The sequence below is a fragment of the Pongo pygmaeus genome, chromosome 12 (genome assembly GCF_028885625.2).
Source record: "Pongo pygmaeus isolate AG05252 chromosome 12, NHGRI_mPonPyg2-v2.0_pri, whole genome shotgun sequence".
In the NCBI taxonomy this organism is placed as follows: domain Eukaryota; kingdom Metazoa; phylum Chordata; class Mammalia; order Primates; family Hominidae; genus Pongo; species Pongo pygmaeus.
In genome coordinates, this window is record NC_072385.2 from 124,054,935 (window position 1) to 124,067,069 (window position 12,135).

General features: G+C 43.5%; 1 protein-coding gene across 2 annotated transcripts in view; it reads right to left on the minus strand.

Moving 5' to 3' along the window:
- GRHL1 (grainyhead like transcription factor 1) overlaps positions 1-12,135 on the minus strand; it is a 49,973-nt gene that overhangs the window by 12,697 nt on the left and 25,141 nt on the right. For both annotated transcript variants that reach the window (XM_054474416.2, XM_063648976.1), the window contains exon 9: positions 2,776-2,934. In XM_054474416.2, coding sequence (XP_054330391.1) covers positions 2,776-2,934 — 159 coding nt within the window. The remainder of the gene's footprint in view (positions 1-2,775; positions 2,935-12,135) is intronic.

A 12,135-nucleotide genomic window follows, 5' to 3' on the forward strand; every position in this document is an offset into this window, starting at 1 on the left:
ATCCCCAATCTCCTAGCCATTATAGTATGACCCAGTTGGTCTGGGTCTCTCTGTCCCTTCTAACAAGTCTAACCATAACTTCATTCTGATGATAAACACCACCCTCCTCCAAAAGGTGGAGGGTGCAGTCCTATTACAAAATAGGACTGTCCCTCCTTATTTATCTGTGTATCTATAAAGAATAAGGCACTTCTGCTTCTACATAACATGGAGTAACACAGATCAGATTTACCCTCCACCCTGAAACAACAACAAAAACCAGACGAAATGCAGAAACAAGAACGAGAAGGCCCTGACCAGCAGGCAACTAAAGAACAGTGATCCCTGGGAGACTGGAACCCGTGGCAGGTCCTCAAACCATGCTGGCTGCTGCCTTCAGAGTTCCCAGGCCATGGCATGGGAATTCTCGTGTATTCTCAATCCAGGTGCCCAGGGTTGAGGAGACAGAGCTGGAAGTCCACAGAGACCAAGGCAGCAGGAAAAAATACCAAAGAAGAAAGAGCTCCGAGATCTTCAGTGAGCCCCACTCCAGTACGTGGCCAGGTACCAACAGGTACACAGGTACCAGGAAGCTGCCCAAGGCTGGGGGTCAGGGTTGGGAACTGACATCCGAAAAGATTAGAGAAACAGTGCCCGAAACTCACACAGAGCCCGAAACAGTACCTGTTCCCACCATATGGGGTGGACTGGAAATCCTTGTCATGAGGATTATTACAAGGAAATAATATGACTGGAAAAACTTGTAATGAACAGGGCACTTGGTAGAATATTCAGAAAAATCCTGCTCAGGAGCACAGAATGACTAGCCTTACATTGAGCACAGCTCCAGATCTGCCTATCAAATCAACGAGCAAATGGTTTCCAAGCAACTTAACCAGATTTCAGGACAAAATTCAAGGAGATTCACAATAATACAAAAATGTCGAGCACCCAGGAAAGTGAAAATCACCAAAATGCCACACAAAGAGTAAACATCATCCAAAAAATCCAAAAAAGGCCTCAGGCTCATTCACTGTGCTCAGCCACTGCGCTTTGTGTACCTGATGCAAAAGCCAGGGTGACAGACCAGGCCTCTGACAGCAAACATACTTCCAGTTACCTAGCCCCTTCTAAAAATCTCAATAAAAGACAAGCTCCCTTAATAGGATGAAAAGAACTGCCCCCGTCCCCTGCCAAAAATAGGTCCAATATTTTTGAGTAGGAAAAACTCAAGATCTTGCTGTCTTAGTTCAATGGAACATCCACTCATCCACGGTTGCTCCCCAGTTCCGAGCCAGCACAAACTTTCCGTTCAAGACTCGACGCACCTTCCAGACTCTCCCTGCATCGAATCCAGCTCAGCCCCCTGGCTCTGCACTGGGCAAAAGTAAGCCTCTCTTCTCCAGATAAAAAAGAGCCACACCAGGGAAACCAGGTCATGCACAGATCCCTCTGGGCCCTGCACTTTCTCTTCTTGCCTCCTTGTGGCTGTAGAGAAGAATCCGCACCTCTCCTTCCCCATGCTTATTGAAGGGCCTTTGGGGAAGAGGGCTGTGAAGGCACAGCACTTTGTGATTCAGCCACTCGGACACAGCTAAAGAAGAGCTCCCGTGCAGGGGTGACTGCCTACACTTCCAGCAGCTGGGCTCAGAGGGTCCTGTGTGCACCTCCTTTACTTATCAGACATGCCCAACAAAACGTACTTATCAACCCTTCTAATCTTTCAGTTAAAACATAATTTTAAAAATCGCTACATAATGTGTCTTTGCAAGGCCAAAACAATAATTAAAAGCTATTTTAGGCCAGGCATGGTGGCTCACACCTGTAATCCCAGCACTTTGGGAAGCCAAGGTGGGCGGATCACATGAGGCCAGGAATTCAAGACCAGCCTGGCCAACCTGGTGAAACCCTATCTCTGTACAAAAATTAGCCAGGCGTGGTGGGTGTGCATCTGTAATCCTAGCTACTGGACAGGCTGAGGCACAAGAATCGTTTGAACCCGGGAGGCAGAGGCTGCAGTAAGCAGAGACTGCGCCACTGCACTCCAGCATGGGCAACAGCACCAGACTCTGTCTCAAAAAAAAAAAAAAAGCTGTTTTACATTTTGGGAAGCCAAGATGGGAGGATCACTTGAGGCCAGGAGTTCAAGACCAGCCTGGGCAACATGGCAGGACCCCATCTCCACAAAAAAATTTAAAAATTAGCTGGGTGTGATGGTATGTGCCTGTAGGCCCAACTACTCAGGAGACTGAGTTTGGGGGACCGCTTGAGCCCAGGAGGTTGAGGCTACAGTGAGCAGTGATTGCACCACTAAATTCCAGCCTGGATGACAGAGTGAGACCTCATCTCTGATAAAGGCTGGGCGCAGTGGCTCACAACTGTAATCCTAGCACTGTGGGAGGCTGAGGTGGGCAGATTACCTGAGCTCAGGAGTTGGAGACCAGCCTGAGCAACATGGTGAAACCCTGTCTCTACTAAAAATACAAAAAACTAGCTGGGCGTGGTGGTGTGCACCCGTAATCCCAACTACTGGGGAGGCTGAGGCACGAGAATTGCTTGAACCCAGGAGGCAGAGGTTGCAGTGAGCCGAGATTGCACCACTGCACTCCAGCCTGGGTGACAGAGCAAGACTCTGTCTCAAAAATAAATAAATAAATAAATTAATAAAAATAATTTTAAAAGTTATTCTGTATTAGCAGCTATATTCTCATTTTGACATTAAATATTAAAGAGACCCTGGTCTTTTTCCATGAGTGTGTCTCAAACACTTGTTCCAAGCATCCCTGCCGACCTTACCTTGTCACAGAAGACCTTGATCTGGCAGTAGGCCCGGTGCACAGGCTTGTTGCTGCGGTTGTTGTAACTATAGGTATCAATTTGAATGTTAAGAGGCAACCCCTTCACTCCCTTCTGGGAAGAGAAATCTGTGCTTAAGCAGTTCACAGAGATGAAAACCTGCAAAGGGAAGAGAAGGTTCCATAAGCAACAGGCACCAAGTCAAACCTAGCACAGCTCATGAAAATATTAACATCACTGAAATTACTCAAGTCTATTTTAAATGAGAAGCTCAGCATCTCATTTTTTAAAAAAGGGTTTTTAAAAAGAGGTGATCAGGGGTTTATTTTAAAACTGCTTTTGGTCATAGAAATAGCAGACCTTAAAGGGGAGGAAGTCAGCAGCTCTGAACCTCTGCTCATGTTCCCTTCCAGAATCCGTATTTAATATCAGCTACGACAGGGGAAGAGGCTGGTTAGCTTTCCTGATATCATTTTCCAAAGTTACCAGTAGCATAGCTCCCTCTGCAGCTGTTCTGTAACTTAGTAAAAAACTTCCTGGGAATCCACCTATATTTGCGTTGACACCACCTCTTAGGATAACCTGTAGTACTCTGTGTCCTCATATTTTAGAACTTATGACATCAGTGTTCCTCTAATCCACAATTTTTATAAGATTCCAATAAAGTTCTCTCTCAATCTTTGCCCATGCAGACTTAACAGTCCTCATTTCTTTCCAGTTTGTTCTTATTAATCTTTTGGTTATCAAATCACATTGGGCCCAGTCTTCAAGGGATGATTTGTAATTTACAATTATTTCCATACTCCTTTCTAGGTATGGAAATATCAGTGCAAGCGTCTTTTATTTAAACATAACTGGATTCTTTACATGCCCAGATTAAACCTAAGACAAAAGTGGTAACGTTTGTTAACAGGCTGAGAACTTAACGATCACTAAACACTCAGGAATGTGTTCCTCATTCAAGAAGTTCCGCACAGATGTGGTCAAAACTCCCTAGAATAACCCGGGAAGATGTTATGCTGGTGGGTGTATTTCCATGAGAGAAAAGAAGAATCCAATTCCTTAAGCAACAGTTCTACTATTCAATCATGAAATTACTTCAGAGAAACTGTCTAAACCAGACTTTGAGCTTCTCAACCCACAGTTTCAAAAGTCTGCTTTCCTATCAGTGCCCAAGCCACCACTTCCCACAGGAGCAATTTTTTTTTTTTTTCTTGAGACAGTCTAGCTCTGTCGCCCAGGCTGGAGTGTGGTGGTGTGATCTCAGCTCACTGCAACCTTTGCCTTCTGGATTCAAGCCATGCTCCCACCTCAGCCTTCCAACTAGCTGGCATCACAGGTGTGCACCACCACGCCCAGGTAATTTTTGTATTTTTTTTTTTTTAGAGACAGGGTTCCACTACGTTGCCCAGGCTGGTCTCGAACTCCTGAGCTCAAGTGATCCTACCATCTTGGCCTCCCAAAGTGCTGGGATTACAGGCAGGAGCTACCACACCCAGCCCACAAGAACAATATTTAAAGATGACTTCCAAGTGCAGTAGGTTAGCACCGGCTACACTCACTCCAGCTGCTAGCATGTGCCTGAGCGATGCACTAAGTCAGCGAGAACCCATCCAGGGGGATCCCCCACCTTCGAAATGGAAGGCAGAAGATGTCACACCCTTCTCTCCTCTCCTGGGCTCCAGTTATCTCCCAGCAAATTTTCTCAAAAGTTAAAATAAGCTGAGTCACATTATGAATATGACACCGGAAGCTGCTACTTAAGAGGAACTCAGTGTACAGCAAATAAACATGTGCCATTTCCCCACTATTTTTATCACTGTGGATTTTTAAAATGTTTTTGAGCTCCCTTTCAACTAGTTTTAGAATTTATTGCGGATGCATGTGCACCACATAGTGGACATTATTGGAATTACAGTTTTTAAAACTAAGACTGGCCCATTTCAGACCCAACCCGGTGAGCTGACAGGGGAAGATTCCTTCTAGCCCCTGGGTCAACAACCAAGAATGGGTCCACCACGAGCAGCACTGGGTGTCACTGGCTGAACTAGGGCAGATGGGGAGAAATTTAAGTTATAATGGGGTTGGGGGGCAGCTATAATAACTTTTTTTTTTTGAGATGGAGTTTTGCTCTTGTTGCCCAGGCTGGAGTGCAATGGCGCAATCTCGGCTCACTGCAACCCTGCAACCTCCGCCTCCTGGGTTGAAGTGATTCTCCTGCCCCAGCCTCCTGAGTAGCCGGGATTACAGGCTTGCACCACCACACCTGGCTAATTTTGTATTTTTAGTAGAGACAGGGTTTCACTATATTGGCCAGGCTGGTCTCGAACTCCTGACCTCATGATCCGCCCACCTCGGCCTCCCAAAGTGCTCAGATTACAGGTATGAGTCACCGCTCCCGGCCACATTTTTTTTTAAACACTTCAAGTACAATCTATAAATCCACAAATCAGAGGTAAGGAGAGTCTGTGGAATGCATTCAGGTTTAAAAAAAAAAAAAAAAGTCCATGCAAACAACTAAGCAAAATAACCAAACCACCATATATTTTTCAATTTACAACCAAATGGAAAATCCGAATTTTTTCTGTCATTCTAGGCCAAGTGGCTCAATTCCTAGTTCAAAAACAGCTGCCTGGGAAAGTTTGACTTTATCCTCACGATTCCAGGAAGTGATATTCCCTTTACAAGAAGATTTCACAGTAATCCAACCCAAAACCTAACCTCCCCTTGCTTCCCAGTTTCAAGTTTCTATTCAAAAAAGAAATGAGCAGGGACCAAATCCCAGGATCGGGGCAAACACGGAGCTTCGGCACAGCTTTGCCCATGCTAGTGTGCATTCGTGATGATTTGCAGTCTCTTACTGATATACATTTCTCTCTTATTCTAAAAAATCAATTCTTCCCAAACTTGGCAGTTTTCTAAATGTATTAAAGAAAGTTTACAATGGTCCTAATTCAGCATTAAAAAAAAAAAAATGCTACCTTGCCTAGATAAATACACAAACATCCCAGGAGAAAGTGACAGAGCTGTGAAACGTAAGCACTGCAGGCCAGGAACATGAGCGACAAGAACAGTGGGCCGAAGATGCCAAAGAGAAGATGGGGCCTGTGCTCACGATGCCCCTGCTCTTAGGAAAGGATCCCAGGTAAGAACACAGATGATCAAGGGGACATGCTGGTGTAGAGGGGACATGCGTGCTGGGTTTAACCCTCAACCAAAGTCTACAAGGGGAGCCACGTGCCCAGCAGAAGCAGCTTAGGTCTGAACATCGAAGCATCTCAGCTGGCCCCTAACTTGCGCTGCGACCCAGTGCATGGGTCCTTACCTGTCAAAGGGCAGGGTGAGTTCGTGGATCTCTAGATGACTACATCTGGACTTCTATGATTATATACTTATATTGACAAAGGATGAATCCTATATCCATACTGTTTTTACTGGTGACAATAATTTTGTGTAATACATTTACCTATCAACTTTTTATAAGTCATATTAGTTTAAAAATAACAAGTAAGTTGCCAGTTAAAGTCATCACAATAACTACTTATGTAAAACTTAAGCATCTCATACGGCAATGGCTCTCAAAGTGTCATGCCAGGAGCATCAGCACGAGGGAACTTGTTGGAAATGAAGATCCTGGTGTCCACCCCAGACTCACTGAATCCGAAAACTCAGGGAGAGTGGAGGGGGAGGTTAACAAGCTCTCCAGCTAATTCTATGCACACTAAAGTTTCAGAATCCTGTTTGTACAACAGTGCCTCACAACTCTGACTGAATTAGAATCGCCTGGCAGGACTTTAAAACATACGGATGTCGGATGTCCTGGCTACACCCCAGAGATTCTGATTTCATTGTCCTGGAGTGGGTTCGAGATGCTGGGACTGTTTTCGTGGTTCTCCCTACCAAATTCGAGTAATTCGAGTGATTGGCCAAGATAGAAACCACTGCAGCAACGTGATTAGTCTTCTAGCTGCTTATACACTGATCCACAAAAGGTCTACCTTGGCTCCAAAACTCTGAGATTATTAAAGCAAGTTCCAATACATGGTTTCCTTTCCTTAAAGAGTTAAGATATTTTTATATGTATTTATATGTATGCCAGCAGGTTTTTAACATTAAACAAAATTTTTACAGAGGCACAGCCCTATCAAATAAGAATATTCATGTAATCAACAGAAAGATCTGGATTCAAGCCATTTTGTTCAACCCTGCTATTCAATAAGGTCATGCAAATCCTCAAATACTCAAGAGTTCTGAAGATATTAACCAGAAAAAAAACAATTACACACGCATTAAACTCTCCCGCTTATTTTTATTACTCATGTTATGTTTGATTTCATAGGGATTTGCATTTGTGGATGAACTTGTGTGTTCAGCTGAAGGCTGAAGTTGTAACTCTGAACCACAGGACAAAGCATGATGTGATGTCTTCCTCACTAAATGGCAATCTCCCTGAGATGACCCTGTCTTAATCATCTCTATGTCTCACGCCTGGCTCATAACATATGCTTATCACATGCTTTTAATAAAAGGAGGAAAATGCATACTGGGTAGTAAATAAGTATAGCTAAGAATAAGTACAATGTAGATACATAATGTATCTTTTCACACCCTTATCTAAATCAGAAGCGACTATTTTTCTGTAAAGGGCCCGACATTATTTTCACATCCGTAGGTCATATGCAACTACTCAACTCTGCAGTAATAATGTAAAAGCAGCCACGGATATGAGTGTGTTGGCGTTTCGATAAAACTTGATTTATATAAGCAGGCAGCTAGCTGGCCCGCGCCTCAGAGCTGTCGTCTGCTGACCACTGATCTAAACCATCCTCTAAGCTGCTTGGACATTAATTTATCCTTACATCATCACGATGGAGTAAATAGGGAGGAGGTGTATTTCCCTGTTTGTAATTGAGTATTTCCACTTTCTGCATAAGCGACTTCCTGGCAAGACATCCAGTGTGTGCTGTGCCCATGTGTCACTCGCCTGTGGAAACACACTGTCCCTATCAGCGCAGCCCACACTCGTGGAGGGGACCAGGCAAGTTCTGAGGGAGAAGTGCAGCTTCCGGGGAGCTTTATGGTTGGGGGGCGGCCTTCTTTAGTCTGCAACTAAACAGTTTTATTTAATGTTAAAAACCTGCTGGCATACACATATGGCGAGTGTAGAAACACAAGCCAGAGCTCTCCCTTGGGTCCAGTGGGAGCAACAAGATGGGCACACTTTGTTCCTCCGTTTTAACACTTCCCATGGATTCTACCTAATGGGCAGCCCCGAGTGAGCAAGACCACAGGGCTATTCACCCAAATCCAGGTAAAACCAGGCTCGGACTGTTCGTATCCTGCAGACGAATTATCAGTGTGGTTACAGAAAACACTCCACTATCTTTACAGAGGATGGGAAAGAGGTAAAAAGTAAGATGAATGAGGACACATCCAACTCCTCCTCTATAAAACATACGGGAATGCACGCACACTTATAAAGCCCCGTTTCAGAATCGGAGTAGGCTGAATGATTTACAACCTTCCTTCTCTAGAAAGATGGGAAGATCTCTGACATAAAACTTTAAGAACTCAAAAGATGACTTTTTCTGTTTTCATACTTCCTTCCCACTTATTTTGAGGGAAAACGTTTGTATTCAAATAATTAGAACATTAATCTCAAAAGATGAGCAACTAATATTCCCACCCAAATTATCTGAAGAGAAAAAACTAACCACAAACATAAACTGCTGAACAGGCCAAGGTGCTCTACAAGATTCCTTTTTAAATGTCTAGCCCATTTTTCTAAGGACAGTTCCTCATTCCTGACCAAGAATTTATGCACTTAGAATGTTTCAAAATATTTAATTTTTTTTTTTTTTGGTTTTCAAACCTCAGTTTGAAAATGAGAGGAAAACAAAATAAAATGATTTACATGATCAGAGGATTAACTGATACAGACTTTTATTCTAAATGCTCACAAGCACAGAAACCAACAAGAAATCAGATCTTGAATGAATTTATAATGATTCTTCCAGGAAGCACTGTGGCAGCCACATAAGTGCTGTTCACACTTGGCTGCTTCTGCCAAGTTAGTCCTCAAAGAGAAAACAAGGAGGAAAAAGACAAAAAAAAAAAAAAAAAAAAAAAAAAAACCCAGTGTGCTCAAGACAGAGATCACCATCAGAGGTTCATTTCACAGCAGGTATAGGGAAAGTAACTGAGAATCAATTTTATAAAATCCCCAAGACACCCACTCCTTTCGAGCTTTTATCAACACCACAAACCAAGACACAATTCCAGTAAAGCTTGCTAACTGTCTAAAGAGAGTAGTCAGGAATGTGAACTTTAACAAGTGAATTTAATTTGTGGAAAGAAATTACAGAAATATTTTTAAATCTCCTAATTCACGGAAAAGAATGCACGAACAAAGCACTTGGAGTTCATCAGTTAAAAGTTACAAAAACATTAAGTGGTGAAGTTAGGAGCTAAGAGATGAAAATGTTTAATACATATCAGGGTATTTTTCATGAACTAGCAAAAAGGCTGTTACTCTTTAAAAATTACCACAATGACAGTAATACTCATTCTGTATTATCATTCACCTATAAGAAAATAATCCAACATCCAAATATTAGTCTTAATTTTTTTTTTCCACTGAGAAATTTAGGTAGAATTTTACATGGTTTTGTAACATTGCTGCTATAATGCTGAAAATAATTTCCATAAGACTCTCATAATATAGTTTGCTCAAATGAGTAGAATAAAACAATTTCAAAATTTGAGCACTGGCCAGGCGGTGGCTCACGCCTGTAGGTGGGAGGACTGCTTGAGTCCAGGAGTTTGAGACCACCCTGGGCAACATAACGAGACCCTGTCTCTAAAAAAGAAAATAACATAAATTAGCTGGGCGTGGTGGTGTGCACCTGTAGTCCCAGCTACTTGGGAGGCCGAGGCAGGAGTATGGCTTGAGCCTAGGAGGTAGAGGCTGCAGTGAGCTGTGTCATGCCACTGCACTCCAGCCTGGGCAACAGAGTGAGACCCTGTCTTTAGAGCAAAAAAAAAAAAAAATTGAACATTTAGATCCATTAAGACTAATATGAAGCAACTTTATGACAGTTTGGATAATGTCTTCTTTTTTTTTTTTTTTTTTTGAGAGAGAGTCTCGCCCAGGCTGGAATGCAGTGGTGCGATCTCAGCTCACTGCAACCTCCACCTCCCGGGTTCAAGCAATTCTCGTGCCTCAGCCTCCCGAGTAGCTAGGATTACAGGCGCGCACCACTGCATCTGGCTAATTTTTGAATTTTTTTTTTTTGAGAGGGAGTTTCGCACTTGTTGCCTAGGCTGGAGTGCAATGGTGCGATCTCAGCTCACTGCAATCTCTGCCTTCCGGGTTGAAGTGATTCTCCTGCCTCAGCCTCCCATGTAGCTGGGATTACAGGTGCCCATCACCACACCTGGCTAATCTTTGTATTTTTAGTAGAGATGGGGCTTCACCATGTTGGCCAGGCTGGTCTCAAACTCCTGACCTCAGGTGATCCACCTGCCTCGGCCTCCCAAAGTGCTGGGATTACAGGCATGAGCCACCATGCCCGGCTGGTTTCCTTTTTAAAGACCTGATTTTCAAACCAAAATAGAGTAAGTTCATAAGACCAAGTGAGATGTCACAGGTGCTCATCGAGGCAGCATCATCTCAGTGCTTGGGAAAATGAAAGAGCCTAGCTAGGAAAAACCACTAATAGCCTTCAATGGTTCTCTGCAGTTTGAAGGCAGGAATCCAAATTCTCAAGGCTTTCCAAAATCCAGCTCCAAATGCCCATTCTCATTCACATCTCCTTTACAGGCACCTCCAAACTTTGGGGATCTTCATTTTCTCTGCCCCTGAATTTTAAAATACCCTTTCCTCCATCGTCTACTGACATACATTTCCCTTATGGAGGATACACCCTTTCTCATCCCCATCCCATCTGCCCAAAGGGAATCCCTCACGCTCTCAAGCTGTGTCCACCGCACTCTATGTACAGCTCCCTTTTACCACTTACCAAGTTGGACTAAGTAGCTTTTTCCTTCCCTCAAACTCCCTGTGAGGAGAGATGATATGGTTTGGCTGTATCCCCACCCAAATCTCATCTTGAATTGTAGCTCCCGTAACTCCCACGTGTTGAGGGAGGGACCCTGTGGGAGATAACTGAATCACGGGGGCGATTTCCCACATACTGTTCTCGTGGTAGTGAATAAGTCCCATGAGATCTGATGGTTTTATAAGGGGTTTCCCCTTTTGCTTGGCTCTCATTCTCTCTTGCCTGCCGCCATGTAGGATGTGGCTTTCACCTTCTGCCATCGTTGTGAGGCCTCCCCAGCCACATGGAACTCTGAGTCCATTAAAACTCTTTTTATTTATAAATTACCCAGTGTCGGGTATGTCTTTATCAGCAGCATGAAAATGGACTAATACATCAGACTATGAGATTATTTAGGGAAATGGCCACTTCTCTGTACTCTCATCGCCTCGGTCAAGGTCACCACATGGATCAAAGACAGGAAGGACGAGGCGAGAACCTTAACATTCACCTCTGTTTAACTCCTGTCCCTGTAACACTGCAGTCAGTAAGTTCCCTAGGTCCCTTGAAGGCAGGGATGTTGTTCATTTTAAAAATCTCTTCCAGCTGGACGTGGTGGCTCATGCCTGTTAATCCCAGCACTTTGGGAGGCCGAGGCGGGCGGATCACTTGAGGCCAGGAATTTGAGACCAGCCTGGCCAACATGGTGAAACCCCGTCTCTAACAAAAATATAAAAACTTAGCTGAGTGAGGTGGCACATGCCTGTAATCCCAGTTACTTGGGAGGCTGAGGCACGAGAATTGCTTCATCCCCGGAGGCGGAGGTTGCAGTGAGCTGAGATCATGCCACTGCACTCCAGCCTGAGTGACAGAGCAAGACTTTGTCTGAAAAAAAAAAAAATTTCTTCCAGTGTTTATTATTATCTATTATTAAATGGTACTGAATTAAATACTAGTAATGAGAGACAGAAAAACGATGGGCATACAAAATTTACATACTGTCTCCAAATCTTATTTCAACAAGTTTCAAATCCTCATAAAACTTTAAATACCTAACAGTGCCCCCACCAAATAAACACAAACAATAAAAAGAGCTAATATAAAGTTACAGAAATTAAACATTTTCTTCCAACCTCTAGTAGAGGACCCCCTAAACAATAAAATGGCTACAAATCAGGCAATGAAATGAAAAAGAGACAGACTGCTTAACATTAGGCGACTGCCAAATATTAGTGTCACTTCAGAATCTCAATCATGTATTCCTAAACATTTTCAGTAGCTTACCACAGTCTATGTGAAAAAGACAACATTCCTTAGCATT